This window comes from Melospiza georgiana, chromosome 2, assembly GCF_028018845.1.
Source record: "Melospiza georgiana isolate bMelGeo1 chromosome 2, bMelGeo1.pri, whole genome shotgun sequence".
In the NCBI taxonomy this organism is placed as follows: Eukaryota; Metazoa; Chordata; class Aves; order Passeriformes; family Passerellidae; genus Melospiza; species Melospiza georgiana.
Window position 1 is genome coordinate 78,772,031 of NC_080431.1, and position 12,202 is coordinate 78,784,232.

Consider the following 12,202-nt stretch of genomic DNA (forward strand, 5'->3'; position numbering starts at 1 on the left):
TGGGGCCCACCAGGCCGGGCCTGGGCCGCGGCATTTCCAGCACCTGAGGGGCTGATCAGAGACTGAGTGAGCTGAGCTGCAACCTGGAGAGGGGACTTTCTCAGTTTGTCATCTCTTTTGGAGCAGCAAGGAGTTTTATTGTTTAACATTGTTTAGGCTTTATTGTTTAATGAACAGGTGTTTTTCCACTTTTCTCCAAGGCCGTATTTCCTCCCAAACCAGTTGGAGAGAGGGACCAATTGAATCTGCTGTCCTAGAGGAGCCCCTCTGGGGGTTCTCTCCCATATTTGTCCTGAACCAGGACACAGAAAATATTTTGAGTTGGAAAGATCATTGAGTCCAACTCTTAAGTGAGTGGTCCATATAAGGATCAAACCCCCCTCCTTGACACTATTAGTAGCACCATGTTCTAACCAACTGAGCTATTCTCAGTGGCCATCCTTGCCTCTCCTTTCTCCTTCATCCCAGGACAACAATCTGTCAGTTCTTCCGTTAAAAAAAAATAAAATCCATCAATGCCTCATTTTTCGCCTTTTAAAGCCTCAGTTGTTACAGCCAAGCAAATCTGTAGGAATCTCAGCCCTCATTTAAAAATTGGAATAAATAGGTCAAAAGGAAGCTTCTAGACCTCTGTCTTTGAAGAGGCACTTGAAAATCTAAATACATTGCAGAAATTAAAAAATCAGACCCCTCATAGTTTTTTAAACTGCACATTTAAACTGCACATAATGTGGGAATCAGCATATCTCCTCTAAGAGAAACTTCCTCTATTTGCCCCACCCTAGGCTTAATGAACTAGGCGAGCCCAAAAAATTTCTGTACTTTTCCCAAGCTCTGCCACTGCTGAGAACTGAAGAAAGGGGTGCTGGGACAGATGGGCTACACAGACAGGCAGACACACAGCTAGACAAATCATGAATGACTGGAAATTGAATTAGAGCCTTAACACATACACCTCACATTACACCTCCCATTGTCAGTGTCCACAATAAAAAGAGATTAGGCTGTGCAAGGCTCTCTTATCTCTGCTATTTTCATTTAACTCCTATGTGTCACTGTGGAGAAAGACACGCTGAATTACTCTCATTTGCTTTGTGTACACTTTCCCCTGGTTCTGCCAAACAGTTTTCCCCCAACACCTGTGAAGGATCTGTTGCTACATGGCCATTGCTGCCAACTCAGTGAGAATAAATGATGCTGCCCTTCCTCATGCCCGTAGGACAGGAATTAAATCTGCAGCTCTTCTTTGGTTATTACTTTACTGAGACCCTTTGTCACACAGAGCATGTGTCCAGACATATGGCACAGCTCTTGTCTCAGACTGAAGCCTGATTCTCTGCACACAAATCTGGCAAGACCCAGATGTACAGAGCTGTTGCGTTACACAGAAATTGGAGATCAAAATTTCTCCGTGGCTCTAGATTCAAACAAAACCCCCACAAAAACAACCTCAACAAGGTGTAATTCACCCTTAGTTACCATTTGAAGTCTTGTTAATTGTATGTAATTTTTCTCCTGCAATCTCCACCCCTTTCCCTCTTCCATGCCTTGTGCATGAAGCAGTGGGAATGTGCTTTTGCAGTGCAGGTGGTAACATGAAGCAAGCAGCAAATTTTAATTAAGAAACCTGATTTGTTAGCTGCGCCCTAAGCATTTCACGGAATTAAACAGCAGAGCTCTCTACTACCTTTACCAGAAAACAACAGAAAGTATCAGATCCCATTAATTGTTTGAAAATATTAGACATTTAGCATTCTACATCCACAAGGAAAAGGCTGTGAAGGAAAGACTTGCAGGTAGTTTTACTGTAATTGCTGTGGCTGTCACTACAGTGAAATGAAGCTGCCACACAGAGGAAGTGCAGCAGCACTAATGCTCCTTGGAGAACCTGCTGTGCCTTATGTAACTTAGCAGAAAGCGGCACGAGAAAGAGCCTGGCACAGCCACTGGCAAGGGGAGGAAGAGAGCAGGGCAACATCCAGGTCTCCAATGCCTGGTCAGTTGTGCAATATGAGCCCTGAGTTTTACATCTGATAATCCAGAACCCAAAGAGCCAAACTGAGATTTCTTGCCCACAGCCTGTTTCAGAAGCTGAGAAGGGAGGCGGCACCCAGCCTCAGCTCTGGCCAGCTCCAGGGGCTTACCTGCAGAAGCAAATTCCTGCAAGGAACAGGCTAAACAGGTTTGGCAGATGTCAGCCAGAGCCTGGCCCAGAGAGCTGTCCTGCTGCTTCATCTCCAGCATGGTTTACAGCTGTGGGAAAGTTGCCCTGAATGTAGGGATGTGTGGGGAGAGGGAGAAGAGTTCCTTCTCCTGTCCCTGTTTTGCTGCATTTTACTCAGGTACACTTGATCAAGCAGGCTGTTCTAAAAGATGCCTCCTCTCATTTCCTTCTCTGAGCATGGATTCTCTGGGCCTGGTCCTGCTGCCCTGGAAGCAGTTGAAGACAGCATTCTTTCCAATTGCAAAGAATGGTCCTCTTTAAATGAAAGGCAACAATTCCATGCTGGTTATTAAAGAACCAGCATTTACCATCACCCTCACCTCTCACCTCCCAAATCTTCTACAAACTCACCCACATAACCTAACTGCTGCTTTAAAGAGAGGGCAACTCAGATACTCACGGGACAACTAATGGGATCTTGGGAATCTTCTTGGCCACTTTGAAGACGCCTTTTTCCACGGTGTTTCCTGTGAAGTACACGCCAGCCACGCTGGTCACCTGGTTCCCAGGGAATTCGAACAGCACCTTCTCCTTGCCGTGTTGACTCGCCCAGTACCAGGCTTGGCCTCCAACAAGCAGCCCTCCACCCCCTTTGACAAAGTCCACGATGCCTCTGGCCTGGGAGCTGTCATAGGCATCCATACAGAACACCCCCATGGACGGGCTGGGCTTTGCCTCCACCTGCACTCGGGTGCCAGCCTCGAGCAGCACCTGGGACAGGGAATCCAGCTGAGGATGAACCCCAACCACGGCCTCCGGGCAAGGCTTGAGCCACCCCATGGCATTCCTGAGGAACTGGGAGAACTTGGGGCTCTTCAGGATTCCTTCATGGGAAACAACCACCATCCGGCCCTTGCCATACTGTGAGACCGCAATCAGGACCTGCTTCTTGGCGCTCAGGAGCACAGGGAAGGCGTCCTCTCCAACAAGGAGCAGCTCACAGGGAACAAAACCTCCAGTGAAGTCCCACGGCCCGACACCATCCACTAACTGCTCGTAGGTGGCACAGGGTTTCATCTCCAGGACACTCCTGTCTGGTGGAGAGAAGAACAACCTCCATTACAGTGAAGTTCAGAAATAAGGAACAGCTGTAACAACCCCCGGAGCAATTTTTTTGTCAGCTAGCAGGAACTTCAAACAAAGAGGAGTCAGATTTGTGAATACAACTTTTTTGGGGATTTAGTTTGTTTGTCATTTTGTTTGGTTTTTTGCTTGTTTTAGCTTTGTTATCACACTATTTACATATTTAAATAGAAGTACAAGTATACCATGATTAGGGAGACAAAATGACTGTTTCAACAAATTCTGCTATGCACCAGGGACGAAAACAGGGAAATAAAGGTATTCACTGTCCCATTAACAATTTATTTGAAGAGAGAGAGTGCCAGAAGCTCCAGGAAGTCTACTAGGAACTTGTATGGTAGAGGTGGTTTACACAGGAACAGCCAGAAAATGAAAAAGCTGTTATCAACACAATGCACAATATAATTCAAACATGCCATTCACATTTTAGCTCCTAACTGGATAGGTACAGAGCTACATGCTGCTGCTGCAACATGTTGTACTTTTCTACCTCCATTTTAGCACTATAAGCCTGTGCTTAGTATTAGGAGGTGCTGTGAGGGAGAGGAAAGTCAGCAAAAATGCTGGAGATGACCAGCTTCACTGCAATAACTGTCAGTTTAAAGCACATAGTACCCATGAGAGCATGTCTGGGCACAGGAGATTAATGACCTAGTTCCCTGATCCAAACTGTTTTAAATCTCAATAAAATAACTTCTCTTTCCCATAGCTTTGTTTCATCTGTTTTCCCACCTGTGAAGTAAGGAGAGTGTACTGACCTCAATTGCCAAGCCCTTTGAGGTCTGTGAGTGAAACTGCTCCGTTAAGGCTCCCCCGGTTTCAAAGTTTGGCTCAGCTTTGTCCTGAAGTTGTCTTCTGCTGATCTGGGGCAGCTGTGGCTGTGCAAACAGGAAGGCTTTGAGGTATGAGACTCTGACCCAGTCCCACCCAGCTTGTGTCATTCAGGATTCAGAAGAGTGACTGAGCACAACACCTACAGCAAGGGAAGGAGCTGTCTGAAGGGGCGTGGACCTTTCCCTGGCAGCACCCCTTGCCAACACCAGGCTTCACACACACTTCACATTTGGCTACCCTGAAAGCAAACCCTTGTCATCCAAACACAGGAAAATGGCAAGTCCTGGAGAAGCTGCATCCTTGATCTGGATTTGTCAGAAGCCCCAGGGTGCTTAGAAACAGCAACCTGATCTGGAATGACAGTATCACTTATCCTCTGTGGTCATGCCTGGAAGTGCTGTTTTTCACCAAAATTATCATAGGACTCCTCTATTGTCTTGCATATGATTCATGAGTCAAAGCTGATTCATGAGTCAATTTAACATGGGATTAACATGGGGATAAAAACCACAATGCCCAGTAACAAAGTGCTTGATTGCTACCTTAGTCTGAATCTCAGCTTTTTGTTGCTGGGTTTGAAGAAGCCCTACATGTAAAGGCAAATACAAGGTCTAAGTGCTTTAGGGTATTTTACTACAAAGCATGCAGCAAAGCAGTAACGCAGCCTTGCAAAATACTGAGGGGTGTTTTGGTGATTTCTGTGGATTTGATACTAAAGTACCTATACTGACACACTGACCATGGTGCAAGGGAGAGGAAAAGTGGTTGGATAGTTTCAGCAACTCATATGAAGCTATAGAATCACAACTACTGAATGGTTTGGGTTGGAAAAGGACTTAAAAGAACATCTAGTTTCAAACCTTTTGCCATGGGCAGGGACACTTTTCACTAGACCAGATGCTCAAAGCCACATTCAATCTGGCATTGAACTTCCAGGCATGGGGCATCCACAGCTTCTCTGGGCAACCTGTGCCAGTGTCCTACCATCCTCGGTAGAGAATTTCTTCCTAATGTCTAATCTAAACCTGCCCTTTTTCAAGGCCTTCCCCCTTGTCCTGTCACTGCATGCCCTTGTAAAAAGTCCCTCTCTAGCTCTCTTGTAGCCCCTTTTAGGTGCTGGAAGGGGCTCTAAGATGCTCCTGGAGCCTTCTCCAGTCTGAACAACTCCAACTCTCTCAGCCTGTCCCCATAGGAGAGGTGCTCCAGCCCTCTGATCATCTCGGTGGCCTCCTCTGGACTTGTTCCAAGAGGTCTGTGTTTTCCTTCTACTAGGAACCCCAGAGCTGGATGCATCACCCCAGGTAGGATCTCACAAGAGCAGAGGGGCAGAATTCCCTCCCTTGCCCTGCTGTTCATGCTGCTCTGGATGCAGCCCAGGGCACGGTTGGTTTTCTAGGCTGTGAATGTACATTGCTAGGTCATGGACTCCTGGTCAAACCAACACCCTCAAGTCCTCCTTGGCAGGGCTGCTCTCAATTAATTCTCCATCCAGGCTGCACTTGTGCTTGGGATTGTCCCTCAGTTATTCTACATGGGGACAAACCACAGGACTAGGTTTGATATAAGATCAGCAAACTTCTTAGTCCCCACCTTTCTTATCACAGGATCTGAAAGCTAACATCCTACGCTCTCAACCTAGGAACACTCCTGGTCCCTGGCATTTACCCAGAACAAGGAGTGGCTGTTTTGGAAAGGATGTTAATTCTCTTGACTGAAAGCAATTGAGACCATATAACAGAATTCCCAATTCCTATGTAATCACAATTTTTCCATTTAAATTGTGTGAAGCATTTCAGAGTGGAGGGAAGAAGTGCACATATTAGATCCTGAGCAGACACAACTACAGATGATCTCCTCTATCTAGAGAGAGGAGGGAGAAAACTCAGCAGGAACAGAGAACATACATGTCTAACAAGAATTGAAGGAAGCTGCAGAAGACTGAGCTGGCTGTCTCTCACATCAATTAGGAGGAAACAACCATGAGACCTGGGTCCATACTGAAGGAAGATCTTGGCTCCTAGCTGTGTCCCCTCCTAATGTGGAAGCAAAAATTCTCCATGACAGTGTCTCAAGACAGATTCTGAATTCCTTGTCTTCCCTCCTGCACCTTCCACCTCTCACCTCCAGAGAGATCCTCCTCCCTGCAGAGCTGAGAATACTGTGAGAGTAGGTATTGAAGCAAACATTTATAAACCCTGCCAGAGGACTAAATCTATCCCAGTCTTTTTTCTGTCTCTGGAAAAGGGACAAAAATGTGATGGGAAGTTAATGGGATTTCATTAAATGCAAACTTAGGATTCCATCATCTGCTGTCCAAAAGCCACCACACACAGGCAAAAGAGATATGATTCAAAGGAAGGAATATCCCTTGGTCCACTCAGGAAGAGTATCTGTGAGACAGAGGACCTAGGCAAGTTCTGAGGGTGAATATGGGAATATATTTTGTGTGTTAAGTGGTCAGTCACTTTTGCGCAAGTCTTCAAGGTCCCCACAAAATACGGGAGGACTTCCATGAGTAAAAATTATGGGATTGTGCACTATCTGTGAAGTATAGGACAAAAGAGGCAAGACAGGCACTGAGATGTCTCTCCTGTTAACAACACAGGTAAGCCTAAGCAAGTGGGACACTCCATTTCTAGGGATTTGGCTGTTCTTCCTCATTAGGGTGAGCCCATGTGTTTTCCAGTCTTTCCTCTCTTTCAGATTTGCAATCTAGCTGTCTGCACAGTAACTAAGAATCAGCAATACTGCAAAGTCTGTAAGCAGTAAGGAATTGGTGGACTCTTGCTTCTTCTCATCTTTATCAACAAATTGTTCAAGGAGAGGAATTATGATGTTCAGCATTTGCTGAAGACACAAAAATACTTATTTTCATTATCTGTTCATCAGCAACAAGGTTTTAAACTGAAAGAGGGTAGATTTGGATTTCCCAGATTTGGCTATAAGGAAGAAATTTTTTATGGTAACAGTAATGAGACACTGTAACAGTCCAAACATCCAATCTGACCTTCTTCTGACACAGCCAGAGAAAAGGGATGGGGAAGTGGGAGGAAGCCAAGCAAGAAAACTTGCATGGGAAACACAAAATTAGGAAAAAATACATTAAGAAAACCTTTCTAGAGTTACATAATAAAAGTAGAAAAAACAAAGTTAAATACGTCTAAAGGAAGGAGAGACGAAGAAAAAGTAGATTAGGTTGCAAATTAAGGAGAACTCTAAAATTAGATCAAGATAGCAATCACCAAAGGAAGCTACTGCAGGTATTTATTTTTAACAATGACAGGCCTAAGAATTATTAGGAAACATACTGAAAATTGATGAAGTCTAAAAAAATATATTTTTTTAGTAAAAATGCTGCAGAATCAATTAGGCAACTACCATGTGTTATTGGTATTATTTTCATGTGGCACTTCAGAGCAATAGATTATAAAACATTACAATTTCCAAGCCTAGTAAAATGTTGCAGTGGTTTGAGGAAAAAAACAACATGAATTGCCCATCCTTTCTGGTGGTGTTACTATGCACACCAGTGTTAGGGTACACTCACTGGCTAATGAGATGCAAAGAAATAGAAAATCTGAATGTCTAAACATACATTTGTCCAGTAATCTTAAGTACTTTCAAGGCAAGGAAAGAACAAAAGGAAACCAACTGATTAAACATGATCAGTGCATTTGGAAAGGTATATAACATATTAATTATAATTCATTCTACTAAATTTCTGTGAGTTGGAAGTCAGCTAATGAGCTATAATTGGTGAAGACAGGAATACACTGAATCAGAAGAAATGCCTATACAAACAAGTGCTGTTTAGTCTTTTTGAAAATATTTACCTGGCATCTAAAAAGGACAGCATATATCACATACATGAAATCACCAAATAATAGAAATCAAGGTACAGAAGCATAGAAGAAATAACCTTACTAGAGAACAATTTTTTAAAAATGACACCTTGCCTAGTTGTAAGTCCTACAGTCTGTAATTTTAGAAAAGCATTGACATCTGTTTGTGAACAGGGAGCCGAGCAGTGCAGAAATCCCTGGGAAACGCAGACACAGAGCCCTTTCCAGCCTGGCGCTGGAAGGGTTGAGTCTCATTTGCATGCCTGCTGTGTAACAGCTCAGATCCCTCCCCTGTAAATGTAGCTCGGTTGTAAAGCAGGGGATGAGTGAACACCACCCCTTTCAGTTGAGAAGGAGCAGAAAAGAGAGAGGTCTGATGGTCTTTGTGTGCGGGCCGTGTCAATCCACTGCAGTCTGCAGTGACGCGGTCATGAACATGGAAAAACAACAACTTTAGCCCTCCCAAACCAAAAGGATGGCACGGAACTTGATGCGCTACATCCTGTTGGAGAGCAAGGGAAAGCAGGGATACTGGGACAGCTCAGTGAAGCTGAGACTGAGGAACAGGCAGGGCATAACTCAGGTGATGGGCAGCTTAATAATCTATCACTGACATGTCACACAAAATTCAAGTGTAGGGTCAGACTGATGAAGATTTGTGCTCTATTGTGGACTTCAATGGCAGCACTGCTTATTGCAACAAAAAAATGTGCAATTCCATAAACTGAGCATTGCTTCCTCCTTATCACCACTATTTTTTATAATGCAGCAAGCAGAAATAATTAAAGCTGACCCTGATCTATTAAGTCACATTCTTTTCCAGCTCAGTATAAGTGTGACACACCAACTGATGAGCATCTGGGGTTTCCTTGGATTTCGACAGCAACCAAACAATCCCTCTGAAGAAATGTATGCCAATAAAAAAAAAAAAAAAAAAGAACAAGTTTACTTAATCCTTTGTAACAATCAATCAATGTTTTAAAGCCTTCCTTCAAATAACATGGGTGCACAAATTATTGCTTTTGCCCATGGCGTATGAGCTATCTTATCCATACTAGCTTCCCCAGGAAGGTCTTCACCACACTCAAGCCATGCTGGGCTGGATTTTGTGTTCCCTGGCAGGTGGCATCAGGGTGTCCCTGCTGATGTCTGGCTGTCTGTCCACCTGCCAGCTGGTGGCCAGTGCCAGTCAACACAGAGTGTGTGGCTTCTGCCTTTATTCCTTTCTTACACCCTGCGCTCAGCCCCTTCAAGCCGATCAAGCATGAACCCAGCGCTCTTCATGGGTGTGGTTTCAGTTCCTGTTCCAATCACAAAGTAATAGGGTCATTCCTTTTTTGGTTACTGTGTTTGCCGTTATCTCGAAATGTCATCTTGGAGCTTGAACAGACACGCATTCCTCACTTCTTTTCCCGGTTCCAGGAGTCTGCCATGCCAGCATCATCAACAGAGCTGGGCAAGTGAACTTGCAGGCCACAGCGTGTCATGGTGGGGCTTTGATCAACCCACACAGCGCAGTGACTCCAGCCATGGCACCCCTGGGAAGCCAACCCCGTGACAGGTCCTCCCTTCCCGATGGGCTTTAGGCCACCTTGAGGCCCACCCTTGCCTGTGCAGGACCTGTTGATAAAGCTATGTCTGAGCTGTGGTGCCCTACGGCATCTTCTATGTTTTAAGTCCAAGCCTTGTTACCTTCAGCAAGTCTTTACATAAACCTATTCCTAAATCTAGCATGTTGCTGACCAGCTTTAGGTTGGCTTCATGTCCTGGGAGGTTGTTCCAGACTCTTGCTGGAATTTGTTGTTTTTTCAGGACACTTTACTGCTTGGAATGTTCTCAGATGCCTTAGGCAATCATCTCACTTGTCTTCCGCTCTGCCTGAAAGCTATAGCCAAAATTTTCACTTTCCCTTCACCTGAGCGTACCCATCAAGTTCTGAAATCTTTCCTTTGTGTCTTCTGAGAGCAGGCCTGACATGAGCTGCCTTTACAATGCTGTGGTACTATAAGCAAGCAATTAGAAGAGGCTTGACAAGAGACTGATCTGACGTGCCTTCCCTCCATGTACACCCTACTGGAAGCATTATGGCATTGACATCATCCCACTGTTGTTTTGCTGCTGTCTCTGTCCCCTTTTCCATAAAGCCCTCCACACACAGCCTGTCAGGGAGGCCCTCAAACAGTATCTAAACAGTCTTTGGAAAGTTACTAAGGAACATAACTTGCAGTACTTGGTTTAAATTACTTATGTAAGGGCTTGCACTGCTATGTTGAAAACTAGGGGATGGCTGGAAATATGAGCTGTATAACATCTGTAAATGATCTCCACTAAAAGATCTCCTTTCCTTTCTACTGCTTATCACTTTATCAAACTTGGTCCTAGCATGTTTGGCAGTTGTAGATAATTTGGCACCAATTACACATACTGCAATTTCCAAATGCTGGATTATGAAGTAGAAAACATGCAGCTGAAAAAGTACCAGTACCAAACAGAAACTTCATTGCCAGGCGTAAGACAGAATGACCTGCAAAGATTTATTTTAAACCAACACATAGCTGGTTTATTATTAGAAGTAGATGAAAAAAATATGTCAGATGGATTGAGAGCGTAGGAGAACTTGTGTGCTAATGCTGACTGGAGATTGTAAATTTAGCACCCTACAGACTCATTAGAGGAAGAATTATCTCCTGTGTTTTTGCTGTGCCTCCTGCAACAAGACCTGCTAGACCTGCTGGACTAGAACCAACTTAGATCCTTCTCTCCGTGTTCCTCAGTGTATCAAGGTCCAGAGTCTATGCACAGAACCAGCTTTGTACCTCCTACAGATCTAAACTGCAATCAAATAACTCATCCATGTTAAATTGCAAATTGTGAGCAGCTAGAAATTTCTAGACCAAATGCACGCAGAAACCACAATCCTCTCCTCCTCTGCCTTCTCCCTTCTTACGCAGATTGAAAGTCAACTAAAGTGTATGTTTGTGAGGGGTTGAAAAGCATGTTCTTTCTCAGGGGAAACCTGTAGATTTTGCAGTTTACGCTCAGCTGCCAGAGTAACTACAGGTTCTTTTAGTCTCTTTTGCTACTCCTTTTCTTTGGAACCAGCAGAGCCCACCTCAGGGTGCTGGAGTTGCCGTGTACCAGGCACAGACGCAGCTTTACGTTGGCACAGAGCAGCCCCGCTCAGGTCAGACGCAGCCTGTACCCTCCTCACAGAGCAAGCTCCCACTCCAGGGATTTGCACGGCAAGCGCCTGGGGACGGCACTGCGGCTTGGAAAGGCAGCTCGGGGACACTGCGCGCCCGCCTCCGAGCCTCCTTTCCCCTTCAGTCACCGCTTTAACAAAAGCTCAAGGAAGCTCAAGCATCACAGCGAGCATGCACAGGCTCAAGGTGGCTCAAGCATCACGCTGCACAACGAGCACCAAGCGCGGCGGGCGCAGCAGAGGCGGCGGCTCCGCACGGCTCCCGCTGCCCGGGAGCGGCGGGCGGAGCTGCACTGAGCTGAGCTGAGCTGCACTGAGCTGAGCTGAGCCGAGCCGTGCCAGCCCCCCGCCCAGCACCCACCGGGAAAGCCGAGGGAGCGGGCGGGAAGGAAAGTTCAAGAACAGCCGGGAAAGGTGCCGCCCTATGCGAGGAGTGGGCAATGCTGCAGCTGCGCGGCCAGGGGGCGGGTGTTCAAGGCTTGCAGTGGAAGGCTGAGCCCATTTAACACTTTTGCTTTCCTTATTTATGGCGAAGGTGATGGATACGATTCTAGTCCGATTTTGAAAACTGGATTTTGCAAATAATTTGGCCGAATGTATCATACCATCCGGGAGGGATGTACAGATGCTGAGTAACCCAGAATTAGACTGGTCTGCTAATTCCTGTATATTTGTACTAATGTTCTTCATATTAAGAGGGGGCACCTATTTCTATTTATGCATCCCTAAATACTCCAACAGCAGGCTGACGCGCAAATCGGTGCTATTTTATCTGGATAGATATAGACAGGCAAGCCACAGAGCTTACACTCTGTGTCCTAAGCATGTCCTTACCTCTCCTGGTCCTGGGTAACAAATGGCTTTCAAACACACGGCTCCTAATGGGACCCCAATCAAGGGATGCCCGAGCTCCCCGGGATGCACGGTCGCTGTCGGCTCGGTGTTTCTGTGCCCAAAGATACTACCTTTCCGGGGACCACCTAGTACTGCGTGGTGGGCAAAAAGAATATAAGCCAT

General features: G+C 45.5%; 1 protein-coding gene across 6 annotated transcripts in view; it reads right to left on the minus strand.

The window, feature by feature from the left end:
* TCAF2 (TRPM8 channel associated factor 2) overlaps nucleotides 1-12,202 on the minus strand; it is a 30,763-nt gene that overhangs the window by 18,051 nt on the left and 510 nt on the right. For 3 of the 6 annotated variants that reach the window (XR_009114194.1, XM_058019320.1, XM_058019321.1), the window contains exons 2-4: nucleotides 12,020-12,171; nucleotides 4,066-4,185; nucleotides 2,625-3,258 (exon numbers count right to left, since the gene is read on the minus strand). Coding sequence is in view for 5 of the 6 variants with exons in the window: in XM_058019320.1 (XP_057875303.1) it covers nucleotides 2,625-3,241 (617 nt within the window). In the remaining variant the exon portion in view is untranslated. The remainder of the gene's footprint in view (nucleotides 1-2,624; nucleotides 3,259-4,065; nucleotides 4,186-12,019; nucleotides 12,172-12,202) is intronic. The other 3 variants (XM_058019322.1, XM_058019323.1, XM_058019324.1) reach the window with 3 other exon arrangements.